The sequence below is a fragment of the Dama dama genome, chromosome 23 (assembly GCF_033118175.1).
Source record: "Dama dama isolate Ldn47 chromosome 23, ASM3311817v1, whole genome shotgun sequence".
In the NCBI taxonomy this organism is placed as follows: domain Eukaryota; kingdom Metazoa; phylum Chordata; class Mammalia; order Artiodactyla; family Cervidae; genus Dama; species Dama dama.
The window spans coordinates 77,013,348-77,033,471 of record NC_083703.1 but is presented as its reverse complement, the minus strand read 5'-3'; the positions used below and the strand labels follow the sequence as shown (position 1 = coordinate 77,033,471).

Sequence of the window (20,124 nt, the reverse complement as noted above, 5' to 3'; positions counted from 1 at the left end):
GGCTATATTGGGGCTTAAAAAATAAAGTGGAGCATGGCTGGAGAAGGAGTTAGATCTTCAGGGGCCAGATGATGTAGCCTCCTACCTATATTGCATGGAACGTACTTACACTAAAAAACAACAAAAAAACAGTATCTATCTGAAATTCACATAGAACCAGGTGTCCAATATTTTATTTGGTGGCCCTGAAAAGTGAAAGTAAAGTCTTTCACTCGTGTCCGACTCTTTGCGACCCCATGGACTCTCGCTCCTCCCAGTCCATGGAGTTCTCCAGGCAAGAATACTGGAGTGGGTTGCCATTTCCTTCTACAGGGGATCTTCCCAAACCAGGGATCAAAACCAGGTCTCCCGCATTGCAGGCAGATGCTTTAACCTCTGAGCCACTAGGGAAGCCCTTGGTGGCCCTAGCTCCATTATATTTTCTTCACAGCATTTATCACTCCTTGCAATTGTTTCTTTTTTTAATTGTCCCCTGACTGCATACCTAAGGACTCTGTTCAAACAAGGGCATTCTCTTATTTACAGCTGTACCCCAGCACCTAACACAAGGAAAATGTTCAATAAATATTTGCTGAATGTTGAATTAAATGCCGTATATAAATAGGTGAAGTCCATTGCGAAAGGTGCACTTTATTAGAACACTGGTAGAAAAGATGTATTTCTACAATTGCAGCAGTAGTACAAGCAATCATCTTGGTCATATTAGTCTGCTTTTCTGGACATTTTCCTCTAGTACGGGTGAGAGCAATCCTGATGACTTAACAGTTTTTCATCCCTGAAAGCCAATCAGGAAGGAAGCTGGCTGGTGTCTTGTGTCTGTCTAGCATGAGTACCAGGTTTTGTAGGAAGCCCCAGGCTTCCCAGGTGGTGCCAATGGTAAAGAACCCACCTGCCAATGCTGGAGACTCAGGTTCAATCCCTGGGTCAGGAAGATCCCCTGGAGAAGGGCATGGCAACCCACTCCAGTATTCTTCCAGGAGAATCCCATGGTCAGAGGAGCCTGGTGGGCTACAGTCCATGGGGGTCACAAAGAGTCGGTCACAACTGAGGAGACTTAGCACACAAGTAGGAAGCCCACAGGCTGTGCCACTTTTATCATGTCTGTGGACGTGGCTCCGGCGGGGCCATCTCCCTTTGCCCTTAGCAGCCCGAGGAACCACGCAGGTGAGGGCCATGGAAAGGCTTCGTGTCCTCCCTCTCCACTCCCCGTGGGACCTGGGCGACCCATGAAGATTCCCTGGAAATTCCCATCCTGCTCGCTGACCACATGCACACACTCTTAGGTTTGCGACAACTGCTGCTGTGTTGAAAACCAAAGAAAACAATTCAGTCATTTTTAGGAGCAAGAAGTCAGTATGCATGTAGTCTTCTTTCTTTCCAAATCCTGATAAAATAGTATATACATATTATATATATATACTGTATGGAAAGACTTTCTGAAAGTGGAAGACACATTTGATTTGGATGCAGAAAGGCATGGACACATCTGACTGTGCTTGGAAAACAAGTCTAAGTTTGGTTTTGTCTCACTTTTAAAAGTCCAGCTGAGATCCAGAAGAGTGTTGATATCTAAATTTGAGACAGGTCTGATTGCTTCTTACCTTTTATTTTATTGATTCTATTTTTAATGTTGGCATCTTTTTTCTTTTGGTGTGCTGCATGGCATGTGGGATCTTAGTTCCCTCACCAGGGACTGAACCTGTGCCCTCTGCAGTGGAAGACGGGAGTCAACCACTGTGCCACCAGGGAAGTCTCTCTCACTTTTTTTTTTTTTTTAATGAAGGCAACTTTCTTTCTTGGGCACATGGTGGAAAATTCACATGGTACAAACAGCCTTTGGTCTTTCACTAATTAGGACATTGTTATTTAGTTGCTAAGTCATGTCTGACTCTTTTGCGACCCCATGGACTACAGTCTGCCGGGCTCCTCTGTCCATGGGATTTTCCTGACAAGAATACTGGAGTGAGTTGCCATTTCCTTCTCCAGGGGAGCTTCCTGACCCAGGGATGGGACCCGCATATCCTGCATTGTAGGTGGATTCTTTACCACTGAGGCACCAGGGAAGCCCAGGTAGGATGTTCAGTTCAGTTCAGCCACTGAGTAGTGTCTGAATCTTTGCAACCCCATGGACTACAGCACGCCAGGCCTCCCTGTCCATCACCAACTCCTGGAGCTTGCTCAAACCCATGTCCTTTAAGTTGGTGATACCATCCAACCATCTCATCCTCTGTCATCCCCTTCTCCTCTTGCCTTCAATCTTTCCCAGCATCAGGGTCTTTTCCAGTGAGTCAGTTCTTCACATCAGGTGGCCAACGTATTGGAGTTTCAGCTTCAACATCAATCCTTCCAATGAACACCCAGGACTGATCTCCTTTAGGATGGACAGGTTGGATCTCCTTGCAGTCCAAGGGACTCTCAAGAGTCTTCTCCAACACCACAGTTCAAAAGCATCAATTCTTCAGCGCTCAGCTTTCTTTATAGTCCAACTCTCACATCCATACATGACTACTGGAAAAACCATAACTTGAACTAGACGGACCTTTGTTGGCAAAGTAATGTGTCAGCTTTTTAATATGCTGTCTAGGTTGGTCATAGCTTTTCTTCCAAGGAGCAAGCATCTTTTAATTTCATGGCTGCAATCACCATCTGCAGTGATTTTGGAGCCCAGAAAAATAGTCAGCCACTATTTCCACTGTTTCCCATATATTTGTCATGAAGTGATGGACCAGATGCCATGATCTTAGTTTTCTGAATGTTGAGTTTTAAGTCAACTTTTTCACTCTCCTTTTTCATTTTCATCAAGAGGCTCTTTAGTTCTTTGTTTTCTGCCATAAGGATGGTGTCATCTGCATAACTGAAGTTATTGATATCTCTCCTGGCAATCTTGATTCCAGCTTGTGCTTCATCCAGCCCAGCCTTTTTCATGATGTACTCTGAATAAAAGTTAAATGAGCAAGGTGACAACATACAGCCTTGACGTACTCCTTTCCCTATTTGGAACCAAGTCTGTTGTTCCATGTCCAGTACTAACTGTTGTTTCCTGACCTGCACACAGATTTCTCAAGAGGCAGGTCAGGTGGTCTGATATTCTCATCTCTTTAAGAATTTTCCAGAGTTTGTTGTAGTCCACACAATCAAAGGCTTTGGCATAGTCAATAAAGCGAAGTAGATGTTTCTCTGGAACTCTCTTGCTTTTTCAATGATCCAATAGCTGTTTGCAATTTGATCTCTGGTTCCTCTGCCTTTTCTAAATCCAGCTTGAACATCTGTAAGTTCACGGTTCACATACTGTTGAAGCCTGGCTTGGAGAATGTTGAGCATCACTTTACTAACGTGTGAGATGACTGTAATTGTGCGGTAGTTTGAGTATTCTTTGGCATTGCCTTTCTTTGGGACTGGAAAGAAAACTGACCTTTTACAGTCCTGTGGCCATGGTAGGACATTAGCTGCAGGTAATTTATTGAATATTTAAGTTCTTTATGTTCTTATTTTAAAAATATTCTTTATTAATGTTCTCTGAGAGGCATATGAGTCTCCTATCGCGATTCTGATTTTGTCATTGTTAAAGGGTACTTCAGTCAGCTTCTGATTTATATTTTGAAGCTATTAGGTCAATAAAGGGTTCCTGCTGTTTCTTCTTGATGATGTTTATCATCTTATAGTATGAAATAGTCCTCTTTGGCCCTTTCAAAGCTTTCCTCTTCCAATTCAATCTTGTCTGATATCAATACTGTTGGACCTGCTTTCTTTCTGTAACAATTTCCTGGGTCTTCTCCTCTCCCAGTTTTACTGAGATATAATGGACATACTTTTCAGCATCTCTTTATTGCCAGAATTCTTTCATCCTTCTGTATATCATACTAGTTAAGAGCGTGAACTTGAGCCAGACTACCCAGGTTAAGACCCCAATGCCATCTGTGTAACACTGAGTAAGTTACTTATAACTTGGTTGCCTAATCTCTAAAATAGGGGTAATAATATGATTCTTCCTCTTAGGGTGGTTGTAAAGATAAAGAATGATATATATGAAGAAATGATATGTATGAAGCCCATGAAAAAGCAACTGGGAAACAGTACCCGACAGTGTTAACTGTTATGACCATTTCTTATGACCAATTCAGTTCAGTTCAATTGCTCAGTTGTGCCCGACTCTTTGTGACCCCATGAACCGCAGCACGCCACGCCTCCCTGTCCATCACCAACTCCCGGAGTCCATCCAAACCCATGTCCATCGAGTCGGTGATGCCATCCAACTACCTCATCCTCTGTCGTCCCCTTCTGCTCCTGCCCTCAATCTTTCCCGGCATCAGGGTCTTTTCCAATGAGTCAGCTCTTCACATCAGGTGGCCAGAGTACTGGAGTTTCAGCTTCAACATCAGTCCTTCCAATGAACACCCAGGACTGATCTCCTTTAGGATGGACTGGTTGGATCTCCTTGCAATCCATGCGACTCTCAAGAGTCTTCTCCAACACCACAGTTCAAAAGCATCAACTCTTCAGCACTCAACTTTCTTTATAGTCCAACTCTCACATCCATACATGACTACTGGAAAAACCATAGCCTTGACTAGGCAGACCTTTGTTGGCAAAGTAATGTGTCAGCTTTTTAATATGCTGTCTAGGTTGGTCATAACTTTCCTTCCAAGGAGTAAGCGTCTTTTAATTTCATGTCTGCAGTCACCACCTGCAGTGATTTTGGAGCCCAAAAAAATAGTCAGCCACTGTGTCCACTGTTTCCCTATCTATTTGACGTGAAGTGATGGGACCAGATGGCATGATCTTAGTTTTCTGAATGTTGAGCTTTAAGCCAACTTTTTCACTCTCCTCTTTCACTTTCATCAAGAGGCTTTTTAGTTCCTCTTCACTCTCTGCCATAAGAGTGGTGTCATCTGCATCTCTGAGGTTATTGATATTTCTTCCGGCAATCTTGATTCCAGCTTGTGCTTCTTCCAGCCCAGCCTTTCTCATGCTGTACTCTGCATATAAGTTAAATAAGCAGGGTGACAATATACAGCCTTGATTTACTCATTTTCCTATTTGGAACCAATCTGTTGTTCCATGTCCAGTTCTAAATGTTGCTTCCTGACCTGCATACAAGTTTCTCAAGAGGCAAGTCAGGTAGTCTAGTATTCCCATCTCTTTCAGAATTTTCCATAGTTTATTGTGATCCACACAGTCAAAGGCTTTGGCATACTCATAAAGCAGAAATAGATGTTTTTCTGGAACTCTCTTGCTTTTTTGATGATCCAGTGGATGTTGGCAATTTGATCTCTGGCTCCTCTGCCTTTTCTAAAACCAGCTTGAACAACTGGAAGTTCACGGTTCACGTATTGCTGAAGCCTGGCTTGGAGAATTTTAAGCATTACTTCACTGGCGTGTGAGATGAGTGCAATTGTGCGGTAGTTTGAGCATTCTTTGACATTGCCTTTCTTTGGGATTGGAATGAAAACTGACCTTTTCCAGTCCTGTGGCCACTGCTGAGTTTTCCAAATTTGCTAGCATATTGAGTGCACACTTTCACAGCATCATCTTTCAGGATTTGAAATAGCTCAACTGGAATTCCATGACCTTCACTAGCTTTGTTCATAGTGATGCTTCCTAAGGCCCACTTGACTTCACATTCCAGGATGTCTGGCTCTAGGTGAGTGATCACAGCATCGTGATTATCTGGGTTGTGAAGATCTTTTTTGTACAGTTCTTCTGTGTATTCTTGCCACCTGTTCTTAATATCATCTGCTTCTGTTAGGTCCCTACCATTTCTGTCCTTTATTGAGCCCATCTTTGCATGAAATGTTCCCTTGGCATCTCTAATTTTCTTGAAGAGATCTCTAGCCTTTCCCATTCTATTGTTTTCCTCTATTTCTTTGCATTGACAGCTGAGGAAGGCTTTCTTATCTCTCCTTGCTATTCTTTGGAACTCTGCATTCAAATGGGAATATCTTTCCCTTTCTCCTTTGTTTTTTGCTTCCTGTCTTTTCACAGCTATTTGTAAGGCCTCCTCAGACAGCCATTTTGCTTTTTTGCATTTCTTTTTCTTGGGGATGGTCCTGATTCCTGTCTCCTGTACAGTGTCACAAACCTCCATCCGTAGTTCATCAGGCACTCTGTCTATCGGATCTAGTCCCTTAAATCTATTTCTCACTTCCACTGTATAGTCATAAGGGATTTGATTTAGGTCATACCTGAATGGTCTAGTGGTTTTCTCCATTTTCTTCAATTTCAGTCTGAATTTGGCAATAAGGATTTCATGATCTGAGCCACAGTCAGCTTCCAGTCTTGTTTTTGCTGACTGTATAGAGCTTCTCCATCTTTGACTGCAAAGAATATAATCAATCTGATTTCGGTGTCGACCATCTATCTGGTGATGTCCATGTGTAGAGTCTTTTGTGTTGTTGGAAGAGGGTGTTTGCTATGACCAGTGCGTTCTCTTGGCAGAACTCTATTAGCCTTTGCGCAGTTGAAGTATGTTTTTTTTTCAAATATCATACCACGTGCCTTGCCATGCTGCAGTCCATGGGGTCGTGAAGAGTCCAACATGACTTGATGACTGAAAGACAACAACCACCACATCCCTTATATGTGGAATCTAAAAAGAAATGATATAAATGAACTTACTTAGAAAATAGAGAGTCACAGACTTAGAAAATGAATTTATGGTTGCCAGGGGTAGGGGAGGGATATTAATAGTTAGGGAGTTTGGGAAGGTCATGTACACCCTGCTATATTCAAAACGGATACCATCAACAAGGGCCTATTGCATAGCACAGGGAACTCTACTAGATGTTATATGGCAGCTTGGATGGGTGGGGGTTTGGGGGAGAATGGATACATACACATGTATGGCTGAGTCCCTTCACTGTTCACCTCAAACTATCACCACATTGTTAATCGGCTATACCCCAATACAAAATAAAAAGTTTAAAGTTTGAAAAAAAAAAGAGATGTTTTTTGATGTGGACCATTTTTGAAGTATTTATGGAATTTATTACAATATTGCTTCTGTTTTATGTTTTGACTGAGAGGCATGTGGGATCTTAGTTTCCTGACCAGGGATTGAACCCGCACTCCCTGCATTGGAAGGTTAAGTCTTAACCACTGGATGCCAGGGAAGTCCCAGAGGAGTATTCTTGATGGCCTCCCATTGTCCCAGCCCTCAGTTTTTCTCGGGTGGTGCTGCTTTAGACCTGGGCAAGCCTTCGGATCCTTGTCTTGGCCCCTGTATTTTAGAGGGCTCCCCACTGGCCCTCCTCCAACCACTCCCTGTCCACGGACCAAACGGGGGAGTTTCTGTGCTCACCCAGAACCTGTGCCATCCCCGTTTGGATCATGTTCCAGTCGCCCAGCACCCTGGAAGTCCCCACCCCTCTGCCCTGAGTCCTTCTCCAAGATCTGTAGAAATCTCTTGCCTGGGTCAGTTCTGAGAGCAAATGTACAGCCAATGGGAGCGCCCCAAAGCTGGAAGTGTGACGGAGGCAAACGAGTTCGCAGCGGGTTTGGACAGAGCTGAGTGTCCACACACACGTTCAAAGCCCTGCGGTGCTGCCTGTGGCTTGAGGAGGCAGGGTGCAGGACACAGGCCTGTTCTCCCCGCGCTGCTCTGTTCTGGCATGGAACGCTGGGGAGCCTGAAAATGCAACCTTTGAACCAAGACTTGCAGGTATTGTAAAAGTATTTATCGAGGAAGGAGGTTCAGTTCAGTTCAGTTCATTTGCTCAGTCATGTCCGACTCTTCGCGACCCCATGGACTGCAGCATGCCAGGCTTCCCTGCCCATCACCAACTCCCAGAGCCTACTCAAACTCATGTCCGTCTAGTCGGTGATGCCATCCAACCATCTCATCCTCTCTCGCCCCCTTCTCCTCCTGCCTTCAACCTTTCCCAGCATCAGGGAAGGAGGTTAGGATAAGTTTTATTCAAATGCTCATAGCTTGATATTTAACTTTGAAATATTTAGACTTTCTGGATGCGTATAGTCAAAGCTTTGGTTTTTCCAGTAGTCATGTATAGATGTGAGTGTTGGACCATAAAGAAGGCTGATTGCCCAAGAATTGATGCTTTCAAACTGATTCTGGAGAAGACTCTTGAGAATCCCTTGGACAGCAAGGAGATCAAATCAGTCAATCTTAAAGGAAACCAACCCCAAATATTCATTGGAAAGACTGATGCTAAAGCTGAAGCTCCAATAATTTGGCCACCTGATGTGAAGAGCCGACTCATTGGAAAAGGAAAAGACCCTGATGCTGGGAAAGATTGAGGGCAATAGGGGGCAACAGAGGATGAGATGGTTGGCTGGCATCACCAACTCAATAGACATGAGTCTGAGCAAACTCCAGGAGATAATGAAGGACAGGGAAGCCTGGTGTGCTGCGGTTCATGGGGTTGTAAAGAGTGGGAAACGACTTAGGGACAACTCCGAGTCCATGGCGGTTGCATTTCTGCCCCAGAGCCACTAGATGTCAGCAGTGGGCTCTGGTGGCCCTCTGGAGCCAGCGCCCCAGTGAGCTATATCCATTTGTCTCCTCTCCAGCCCTGGGGTGGGAAGATCGCCTGGAGAAGGGAAAGGCTACCCTACCCACGCCAGTACTCTGGCCTGGAGAATTCCATGGACTGTACAGTCCACGGGGGTCACAAAGAGTCGGATACAACTGAGTGACTTTCATGTCACTTTCCAGTGCATTAAATAGCCCTTCCCTCATGTGAGATCCCTGCTCAGGGAGGGACTGAAGGGACCATCAAGGCTGCAGGTGGAGGGAATTCCCTGCTATGCAGTATGGCCAAAAAAGAGGGAGGGGGGAGATGCGGTGGAGGTGAGGGATGCAGACAGGAACTAGGGAGTCAAACAGGAGGTGAGGTTCTGTTTTTTTTTTTTTTTTTTAAGAAGTTAGCTTTTGAGTTGGAATCCAGGAGGAGGAACTAGCCATGAAGCAGTCCAGAGAAAACACATCCAGGAAGAGAAATAACAGGAGCAAAGGCTCTGAGGTAGGAGCAAGTGTGGAACTCCAAGGAAGTCACAAATTTGTGCCTTTAAAAAAAAAAAAAAGAAACAATTGAAGTATAGAGGCTTTCCTGGTGGCTCAGCTGGTAAAGAATCCACCTGCAATGTGGGAGACCTGGGTTCGATCCCTGGGCTGGGAAGATCCCCTGGAGAAAGGAATGACTACCCATGCCAGTATTCTGGCCTGGAGAATTCCACGGACTGTACAGTCCATGGGGTCACAAAGAGTCGGACACGACTGAGTGACTCTCACTTTCACTTTCATAGTTGATTCACAATATAGTGTGAGTTTCATGTGTATAGCAAAGTGATTCATGTATATATATATATATATTCCAGATTCTTTTCCATTATAAGTAATTAAAAGATATTGAATATAGTTCCATGTGCTATACAGTAGGTCCTTGTTGTTTCATGTTTCATATACAGTAATGGGTATCTGTTAATCCCAAACTCCTAAATTATCCCTTCTTCCCCTTTCCTTTCCCTTTTGATGACTGTAAGTTTATTACTTCATTTGGTATGATAATCTCTAGGCTCATCCATGTTGCTGCAAATGGCATTATTTCATTCTTTTTAATGGCTGAGTAATATTCCCGTGTGTGTGTGTGTGTATACCACATCTTCTTTACCCAGCTTCCCCAGTGGCTCATCTGGGGAAGAATCCATCTGCAGGAGACACTCAGGAGACCCAGGTTCAATCCCTGGATTAGGAAGAACTGGAGAAGGAAATGGCAACCTGCTCCAGTATGCTTGCTTGGGAAATCTCGTGGACAGAGGAGCCTGGTGGGCTACAGTCCATGGGGTTGCAAAGAGTTGGACACGACTGAGTGATTAAACAACAAACAGCAAAAAAAAAACAACCAAAAAACAACAAACAGCATACCACATCTTCTTTATCCATTCAACTGTTGATAGACACATAGGTTGGTTCCATGTCTTGGCTATTAGAGATTGTGCTGCTATGATCACTGGGGTGCAAGTATCTTTTCGAATTAGAATTTTTGTCTTTTCTGGATATATGCCCAGGAGTGGGACTGCTGGATCGTGTGGTAATTCTATCTTTAGTTTTTTTAAAGGAAGCTCCATACCGTTCTCTATACCCTCTCCAGCATTTATGAACTGGTGACTTTTAAAGGTGTGCATTGAAGTGGAAAAATGAAGGCACAAACCACGAAGGCTTACTGGCCCAGCCTCGGCACCTGCTCGCTTCCTCTCATGTTTTCTCTGCTAGTCGCTGTTTCTTTCCTTGACTTCTGAACGTCTGTGCTGGTCAGGAAAGAGTCTGAGGGTACAGCCCTACGAAGGCAGTGTAAGAGATCTGACAATGGTGGTTTCTAACGCAGGTGTTTGTAATACCCAAGCGTCCAACTTACACACAGGGTCCTTGGCAAATAAGCTCCTGAGAGACCAGGACCGTGTTCTGTGGGATGCCCTGCCGGGCTTCCCACCTCGCCCCTCAGAACGGGCACAGTGGGTAGTGTGTGTGTGCTCTGAAGACAGAGTCTGGGCCAGAGTCCCAGCTCCTCCGCTTTCCTGCCGTGCCATCCAGCCTCACATGGCCTGTGTCCTCATCTAATGCTGCTACCCCCTCAGGGTAGAAAGTTCACACAACAAATCCTTCTGTGCAAAAAGTTCTTCCTTCCAGCTTCCATGATCTGACCACTGGCCTCTCCTACACAGCTTGGTTTTTTTCAGAAACCCATGGACTCTGGAGAAGGAATTCAATATGCCATTATTTAAGCCCAAATTTACTCAAGCTAAGAAGTTTATTAGAACACATGAGTATTTCCTGGACATAACTCAAGATAAATTCTTTAAGCAAATCTGAATTAGGTTAAAGGAGAGGAAGCTATAGAAGCTTCATGTGAAGATTAGGAGTCTCTGGGAAAGATGAAAATTGACTATTATATAAAATTATCCTCAAAAGCTCAGTCTTCAGTTGAATACCAGATAAGGTTGGCTTGTGTCTGGAAAGAGGCATTAAAAAAAAAATACTAAAATCATTTTTTCCAGAATCCTTACAGAGTCCTCATTACTTCTCCTCTTGCTGTCGGTATGCAACTGCATTTACGAAGCTGGACATTCCTAAGATGTGACACAAATCACCAACCCAAGGACAATTTAGATTTCTTTTCATTTTCTTGGGCTCCAAAATCACTGCAGATGGTGACTGCAGCTTGGAAGAAAAGCTATGACCAACCTAGACAGTGTATTAAAAAACAGAGACATCACTTTGCCGGCAAAGGTCCACATAGTCAAAGCTATGGTTTTTCTAGCAGTCATGTATGGGTGTGAGAGTTGGACTATAAAGAAAGCTGAGCACCGAAGAATTGATACTTTTGAACTGTGGTCTTGGAGAAGACTCTTCAGAATCCCTTGGACTCCCAAGGAGATCAAACCAGTTAACCTTAAAGGAAATCAACCCTGAATACTCACTGGAATGACTGATGCTGAAGCTGAAGCTCCAATACTTTGGCCATCTGATATGAAGAGCCGTCTAATTGGAAAAGACCCTGATGTTGGGAAAGATTGAAGACGGAAGGAGAAGGGGATGACAGAGGATGAGATGGTTGAGTGGCATCATCCTCAGTGGACATGAGTTTGAGCAAGCTCTGGCAGATAGGAAGGACACAAAGTCTGGTATATTGCAGTCCATGGGGTCACAAGGAGTCAGACACAACTTAGTGACTGAACAGCAACAAAACCTAGACAATGGGCATGTTACACAGGTTTGCAAAATTCCAGGGAAGGCAACCACTCTGGTCCTCTGAAAAAGGAAATGTACTTTTGCCTAAAATGTGCACCAGTCTGTTAGGGTACAAAATGCAGTGTAATGCTAAAATTACCTTTCAAAATGCTTAAATTAGTAACCTGAAATAAGACAGTGACCTTAGCATGCCCTCCACATGGGGGTGAGCAAAAGAGACTTTAACAGGAAGGCCAAAACAAGCTGAAACTATCTGCTGCAGGGGACTTTCAGGTCCTACAGTACAAGCTGAAGGAGCTGTTACTCAGAGGAAGTCACTTTAGTTCAGGGTATTTAAACCTTGGCACCACTGACACTACAGTCCCCACTCCTGCCCCCAGCTTGTGTGTGGGACTGGGGGGCTGTTAAGCAGCATCCCTGGCCTCTACTCACAGCCACCCCCACCCAAACATGGGACAGCCCAACATGTCTGCAGACATTGCCAAGTGTTGGGGGCAGAACTGAAAACCACTGGTTGGCAGCAGGTTGAAAACCAGTGCTCTAGATAAAACTCAGGCAGTATCTGCTCTGTAGAGATAAAAGACTCTTCAGAAACCTTTTCCAAAAGAAAGTGAAAAGTGAAAGTGAAGTCGCTCAGTCATGTCCAACTCTTTGTGACCCCATGGACTGTAGCCTATGAGGTTCCTCCGTCCATGGAATTCTCCAGGCAAGAATACTGGAGTGGGTTGCCATTTCCTTCTCCAGAGGATCTTCCTGACCCAGGGATCGAACCCAGGTACCCACATTGCAAGCAGATGTGGGAGACACAGGGGGAACTCTTCCAAAAGGGCTGTTCTTTTGTTCTTCCCTGGAAGCATCTGAAATGTGGTACCAGAGAAAGATGTTTTATACCAATGAATTAATAAAGACGACCATGTGTTAAGTCAATTTCAGCAGTGCAATATTTTAATTACAGTCATGATTTACAACGTGAGATATTTCAGAATGGATTCTGCAGGGGAATTCCTTGGTGATCCAGCGGTTAAGACTCTGTGCTTTCACAGCAGAGGGTGTGGGTTTGCTCCCTGGCTGGGGAACTAAGATCCTGCATGCCGTGAGGTGAAACCAGAAAAGAAAAACGGATTCTGCATTTGGAAGCAAGAAAGGTGAGCTTTCTAGGCTGGCTCCCCGTGTGAACCTTAGGATGGCCGCCCACTCATGCCCAGTTGGCTTCCCTGGGAGTCCTCCTCTGCAATCTTGCCCTCAATGCCAGCAAGAGGAGATTTCTGTCTTCTCTTGGAAACTAAGCCATGGGTCAAACTAATTAATGAGATGAAATCATCTTCTCATGATCTCATAACTGGGTGTTTTCCCCTTTCATGAGGAAGGGGATGAAAGGGGAATTTTACTTACAAAAATTAAAACCCACAATTAATATTCTCCCATTAATAATTATGAGTTAAACATAAAGGCCACATTTTACCAACAACAGATAAAAGTACAAGCATATATCTGCCACAAGAACAAACCCCAAACTTGATATGCTGTGCTGTGCTTAGTCGTTCAGTCACGTCCGACTCTGCGACCCACCAGGCTCCTCTGTCCATGGGGACTCTCCAGGCAGGAATACTGGAGTGGGTTGCCATGCCCTCCTCCAAGAGGATCTTCCCAACCCATGGATTGAACCCAGGTCTCCCGCATTGCAGGCAGATTCTTTACCAGTTGAGCTATCAGGGAAGCCCCATACATGATCAAGTCTGATATGCATAATGGCTTGATATACATTAATTACTACATTAAAAGCAGCTTTACTTTTTAAAACTTTATTGATTTACCACTTGATTAAAGCATGGGATATTTATTTTAACAGTATTATACATAATATTTTTACATAGAAAACTTTACATAGCATTTCATATTATATAATTCTGCTTATTCTTTCAAAAATGTGTACATCCATTGGGCAAGGAATGCTTTTCATTAAATTACCAATATTAAATGCACTTAATCATCATGTATAGATTAAACAAAAGTAGCTATTAACTAATTTTTAGGCATTTTTAAGGAGGTAAAACATACATTTGCACATAAAGAAATATTTGAGGCAAATATGCAAGATAAAATTTTTTAAAAATCAGAACACTGAGAAAAACTACACTTTTGATGAGTGTCTTTTTTTGAGAGCAAGGACTTCCATGTAGAGTCATTCTTTTAAATACTCAGCTTTGGTTTCTTTGTTTCCCAAATTACAAAGCTGCGGATCGCAAACTCCAGGATTTTGCATGAGTTCAAGCTATGCCTACTTTTAACACAAATATTAGAACAGAATTCAGAAAATGCAGTTGAGGATCCAGTTTCTATTTAAACCAATATCCATTTGCATCATAACAACAAACGTCTGAATGTGATGGTCATACCTGCATTTATCAGCAGGTTCCTATAATAACTATTCAGTGTATAGCCATAATCACAAAAGAATGATGAGAAATTTTAGTTTTTTTAGTTTCTTTTTTTGCATTTTGTACAAAAGTCACCTCTCAGAGGAAATGTTGTTTCCAGATATTATTAAACAATTCCCATTATGTATGTTCTTTGGTTGTACGTGAGGAGTGACAGGAAAAAGTTGCATTTGACTAAAGATGCATTATTAGAAATAAAATTTCCCATCCAGCGTTTGTTGTTAAGATGCCAAAGCTGGTGATCTCCCTAAAGGACAATGAAGAAAAACAAAATTGCTCAAAGCAGCAGTATTGTAACAAACAGAAGCTCCTCTAGAGACCCAGCACAAATAATCAACACTTAAAGCAACTGAGAAAGAAATAAGGCCTTGGAAACGCGTTGCTCTCCTCCATAACCTTGTGAATGAATGGCCGCTGGCCCAGGGCTGCAGGGTCACCCCCTTCACGGGTGTTTGTGTGTGGCATGCACACGTTCACCGTGAGCTGGGATAGATTTATTCACAAAAGAGAATTTAGGCTGAATGGCTTATTACTGGAGGTAAGGGATTTTCATCTGTATGTCACGGTCCACTGACAAGAAAAAGAAAAATCACCCTAAATGGTTTGACATCCAGTTTTTAAAAGGTCCATGCTGGTACAATTCAAATGCCTCACTCAGAAAATCGAATCTCTTAAAAAACGCAGCTGAAAAGAAATTCAAACCTGAATGTTTCGGCAAGGAACAAAATGCACTTACACATTTCCTATGCTGTGAGCAGAGGGAGAAATGAAAGAGGAGGCAGGAATACATGGGCAGAGTCTTGCCGTCCCATTCAGTGAAGAAAATGTCCCATGAGACCCTCAGAGGGGAAGCAAACATCTCCACGCAGGGACACAGCTGGACAGAAAATGTATGAGTGGGCCCGCGTGCGCCCCACTTACACCCTTAGTGCAGGCGTCGATGGGGACGGCCGACTTGCTGAGGCTGTGACGAACCACAGAGTCAGCGAGGGAGTCAGCGTGTGGCTTCCACGCTGCAGGGTGAGGATGTCACGGAGCCCGGGACTAGCATGTCGTATGTGCTAACGTTTCACAGTGAAACACTCTCCCCCTGCCCCTCCCTGCTAAGTGTCAGAGCCCCTCTTCTCTCACGGACGTAAATAATGTAAAAACCTAAACATCTCTTTTTTTCTTTGGTACAGAAATTAAAACACTTTTTGGGGGAAAGAAAAGGTAGAGTACTGCTGGCCAAAACCAAACATTTCTCAAGGCTGGTAGAACACACACGAAAAATGTGAGAAATCAGTCTTAGTAAACAAAAGCACCAGAAATCTTTCTCTGTAAAGAAAAACTATCTGATTTTTTTTTTTTTTTTAGATTAGGTTCCCAACTGACTAACTTCTAAGGCACCAGAGTTGACCTCAACACAACCCAGTTTATAGGACTACAGGGCATCGGTAGCCATCTGCATGTTTTAACACCTCTGTAATGGTTCTAACGCTGAGGGCTGCTCTTGGCGAGCAAAAGGTGAGGGCAGAGATGAAGCTTGTGTTCTTTCTCACCGACTCCAATCAAGTCAGCGCCGGAACCGACTGCTTGCAGGCCTTGGGCCGTATGCATAGACTGCCCACTCCACAGCTGCACAATTCAGTTCTATGGCAGCTAAGAGTATTGCACCATCATCAACATCGTAAGGACCCCAGAATCTGACCCTTCCAGAGAACTCGGCTCCTCGGCTCTAATGAACGGAAGCACTGGACATCTGCCACCTCCTGCCGAGGTCACAGTCAGCTGTGCCGGCCTCACAACGGCACAGGTCTGCTCGGGTTCAACCCGCGACACGTGGCCGTGGAGGCTCGCAGGAGCCCCTTCCTCACGCAGGGTGCCCAGCACCCGCCCCCCATCTCTCTCTCTTTCGAGGGCTGGCCCATGCTGGGGACTGTGCCAAGCAGAGATACTAACTGTTGGTATGTTCACTATTCCGAGGTAAAAATAAAAGGTTTACTCAAATATAAATTAACTCTCTTAAATTACTACTTCATTTTTGTTACTACTTCATATATTAGATGGACAATGTATTCTGGAAATTTTAATACCCCCTCCACAAGTACTTCAAGGAAGACTAGTCATCTTCATTCGTTTCCTTTTTCCTATAGACTTTTCCTCCCCCAAGTTACTAAAACAGGGAGAGCCAGAAGCACTACATTTGTTTTTTAAACCTTGCAAGCTCTTAATTCTAACTTAATTACTAAGCTCTGCTTTCAGTCAAATCCTCAGTAATATCTTTTTAAAAAAAAATGCTTTAAAAATCACCCAGACATTAACAAAACGGGTGAAAAAGAACAAAGAACTCTTTTTTCCCTGTACCTTCCCCAAACTATCCTAACTACAGTTGACTCACAACTGACAAAAACACTCAAACTTCTCTAGCACACTCAAACAACAAAAAACCCAGCGTATTTTAAGTGGCACTTAGCCGTTACAAGAAATTTTATTAACGTACTCTAGTAATCACGAACCTACACAGCTATGTCCAGTATTTTCAAGGAGAGTGACTTCCTCTGACGGGAGTGAATAGCCAGTCGTGGGACTCTGCAGGACAGTGACGGCGAGTGCAATGACAGGTGACACGCAGTTCGATGGGAAACGAGGAATGACTGACAGAGATGAGACAGACTCCCCACCTACTGTGTCAACTGGGGAAACACCGCAACGCCCGAGTCCCAGGGCTCTGACGATACCATCTTTGCCCAGGCCACTCTAGCTTCAGGATGTCAACTTTCTGCAGTCTGACCCTTCCCGAGATGTGCCAGGCAGGGGCAGCACGGGGACAGTTCTGCAGAGCGGCAGCAGTGTCCGCAGGGGCCAGGGCTACCAGATTGGTGATAGGCTCCCCGGGACTTGTGATGGCTCTTCTGGAATCCATATCTTATACACAACGCCTATCCTCAAGAAGAACTTCCGCAGAACAGCTCGGAGCTCAGGAATCAGGTCAAACTGCATAATTTCACACAGGTAGGGGTAGTACATGGAAGCATGTGCTTTAAACTTGAGGTGGGAGAGAAGGAGAGAGAGAAAATTAGACGTGGAACTATATTTCTGACCTTGGTTTTCCAAAAGTATTCATCTCACCCTGGAACTTCTTGCAAATAATATTGGCACTTTTCCCCTCACTGTTGGAAAGTAGGTGCAAAAAACTGCAACTTAATACTTCTTTTAGTTATATTTAACGTCAAACACAAACTGGGGACAGCCTTACTACCAAAGTCAGTTTTCATTTCAGTAAATCAAGATTCCAGTTCTAATTCAGGCTTTCACAACCTCAACCCTCTCTTCCAACAAAGCCACAGTGAAAATCAGGTAGTTGTTTAACAGCAACCTGCCTTTCTCCACAGGGGTTCTTTGACAGAAAAAGCTCAACAACCTCAGACACCCATTGTCCATAATGAATCAACTTCTTGCCAATGCTCCTAGAATGGTGCTAGTTATGTAACCATCCTTGGAAGAATGAGGAAAGTCGTTACTTCAAAATCTCAGTATAAAGCCAACCCAAACCCAAATTCTGGTGAAGACATTACTTGCTTATACCTTTTCGTCGTTTATTTTGAGGGTTTTTGTTAGGAGTAACAACAGGAGGCTTGTCCAGGCTTCCCGATGGCTTTCAGAATTCACTGTGATGAAATAGGCCAGGGCCTCGGAGCACACACTGGAAGAACCAGCAGAGGGCAAGCGAGTCAGATGGAAGAGGAATGTCACCCATTTCACTGGAGCGGAGAACGCTTTCATCTTTTTTTTAGACTTTTTATTTTGTATTGGGAGTATAACTGATTAACAATACTGTGGTATTAACAGCTTCAGGGGGACAGCAAAGGGCCTCAGCCATACATACACATGTATCCATTCTCCCCCAAAGTCCCCTTCCCTCCAGGCTGCCACATAATGCTGAGCAGAGTCCCCTGTGCTGGACAGCAGGCCCTTGCCGGTCATCCATTTTAAACACAGCAGAGTACACGTCCATCCCCAACTCCCTAACGATCCCTTTCCCCCACCCTCCCCATCGGCAACCACAGAGAGGACTCTCTAATCGTGCAGTGAGGATCCATGAGCACCGTCTGGCTGTGCCATCTTGAGCACACCCCTGAGCTTCAGTTTGCTCCGCTATAAAGTGGGAATAAACAGCTGCACCAAACCCGACGGGCTGCTGTGACGATGAAACTGAACAAGGACATTCAACGTAAGGCCGGTGCAGGCCGGGCCGGTGGCTGGGGCTCAGTCAGGCAGGGTTTGCAACACAACCAGCACAAGAGCCTGTCACCCACAGTTAACCACGAACCCCCATTCTCTTCTCACACAACACACAACAGCCAGTTTTTAAAACATGCTGCGTTAGAAACTTAACACTTATGTATGTCCTTCAGAGAAACTGTATGAGGCCATGTAGGTAGTTCTCTTTTGGACTTGATGTTAAAGGAGCTGCTAGTGTCCCCTTTAATTAATGAATTCATTTTTCAGTTTATGACTTGTCATATATTCTCTTTGTAAGATGACTGAAAAGGGCAAAAAAATCACTGAAGAGAAAAAAATTCCCACAATCCCATCACTCTAAGGAACGTGTGTGCGTACTATGTCACTTCAGTCGTGCCCAACTCTCTGTGACCCCACTGATTGCAGCCCACCAGGCTCCCCTGTCCTTCGGGATTCTCCAGGCAGGAACACTGGAGTGGGTTGCCGTGCCCTCCTCCAGGGGGTCTTCCCCAACCAGGGATGGAACCTGCGTCTCCCGCACTGCAGGTGGATTTCTTACGGCTGAGTCACCGGAGAAGCCCACTCTAAGGGACACATGACACTATTCTGGCATATTTCCTTCCAGGTATTTTTGGTGACTTTTAAAAAGCAATGCTTAAATATTACAAGTTTATATGGCTTTACTTCCTGCTTTTTTGAGGTGAAACTTGTGTTATGAGCATGTTTCCACATCAAGGAAAAAAATTTTTTAATTGTTTTTATTTTTTGGCCACACTGTGTGGCATACAGGATCTTAGTTCCCTGACCAGGGAGCAAATCTGTGCCCTTTGCATCGGAAGCTTGGAGTCTCATCTGCGCTGGACTGCCAGGGAAGTCCCAGAAAATCACTATTATTTTTTTCCAGAAAATTATTTTTTAAACACTTAATTTACAAAATTTCATTTATTTTTTGGCTATGCTATGCAGCTTGCGAGATCTCAGTTCCCTCACCAAGGATCGAACCCAGGCCATGCCAGTGAAAGCCTGCAATCCTAACCACTAGGCCACCAGGGAGTTCCCCCAAACTTCATTTTTAAATTCTAAATTCTGCCTAATATTCTATCATAGGATATACCATAATGTATATCCTGTAATATATACTGATACACAGCTGAGCTGCTTTAAATTTTTTCTCTTTATATCTGCAATGAATGTTCTGTGTGAAAATCGTGATTCCCTAACAGTGGAATTACTGAGTCAAAGAAAGATGGAATTCTTTAAGGCTCTTGAGATACATATACACATATATATATACATATGTAAAATGCCTTGTGATTTCTAGGAAGATCCAGTGGTGCAGCAAGAGTGCGTGTCTTATCACATGGTTGTCAGCACTCCATGTTCATGTTTTCAAATCTTAAAGGAGTGAAAAGAGGCATAGACACAGCATGTTGCTCACAGGTGCCCAAGAAACTGGGTGGCAAAGATCTGCTTCTCTGCAGAGGGCTCTCTCCATGGAACCCACTGCCTGCCCACCGCTCCATTTCTGCACCAAGTAGTGGGTCCTGGTGCCCACGTGACTCTAGCATGTTTCTCTTGGGAAGCAGGAAAGGCGGGACGTCGGAGCTGACAGTGCTCTAGAGGGGACCTAGCCAGGACTAGGGCCTGATGCCTCTGAGCTCAGGGCACTTTCCCCTGCTTGAAGAAACGATACATGGAAGAAGTGAGGCCCTATCCTCTTTAGGGCATTAAGAAAACGAATGGCAGAGCCACCCAACA

General features: G+C 44.2%; 1 protein-coding gene across 3 annotated transcripts in view; it reads right to left on the bottom strand.

The window, feature by feature from the left end:
* Positions 1–13,490: 13,490 nt before the first annotated feature.
* The window catches only part of ARFGEF2 (ADP ribosylation factor guanine nucleotide exchange factor 2), an 81,367-nt gene continuing 74,733 nt past the window's right edge, over positions 13,491–20,124 (bottom strand). For all 3 annotated transcript variants that reach the window (XM_061127443.1, XM_061127444.1, XM_061127445.1), the window contains 2 exons: positions 17,710–17,827; positions 13,491–17,169 (listed from right to left, as the gene is read on the bottom strand). In XM_061127443.1, coding sequence (XP_060983426.1) covers positions 16,993–17,169; positions 17,710–17,827 — 295 coding nt within the window. In that variant the 3' untranslated portion in view covers positions 13,491–16,992. The remainder of the gene's footprint in view (positions 17,170–17,709; positions 17,828–20,124) is intronic.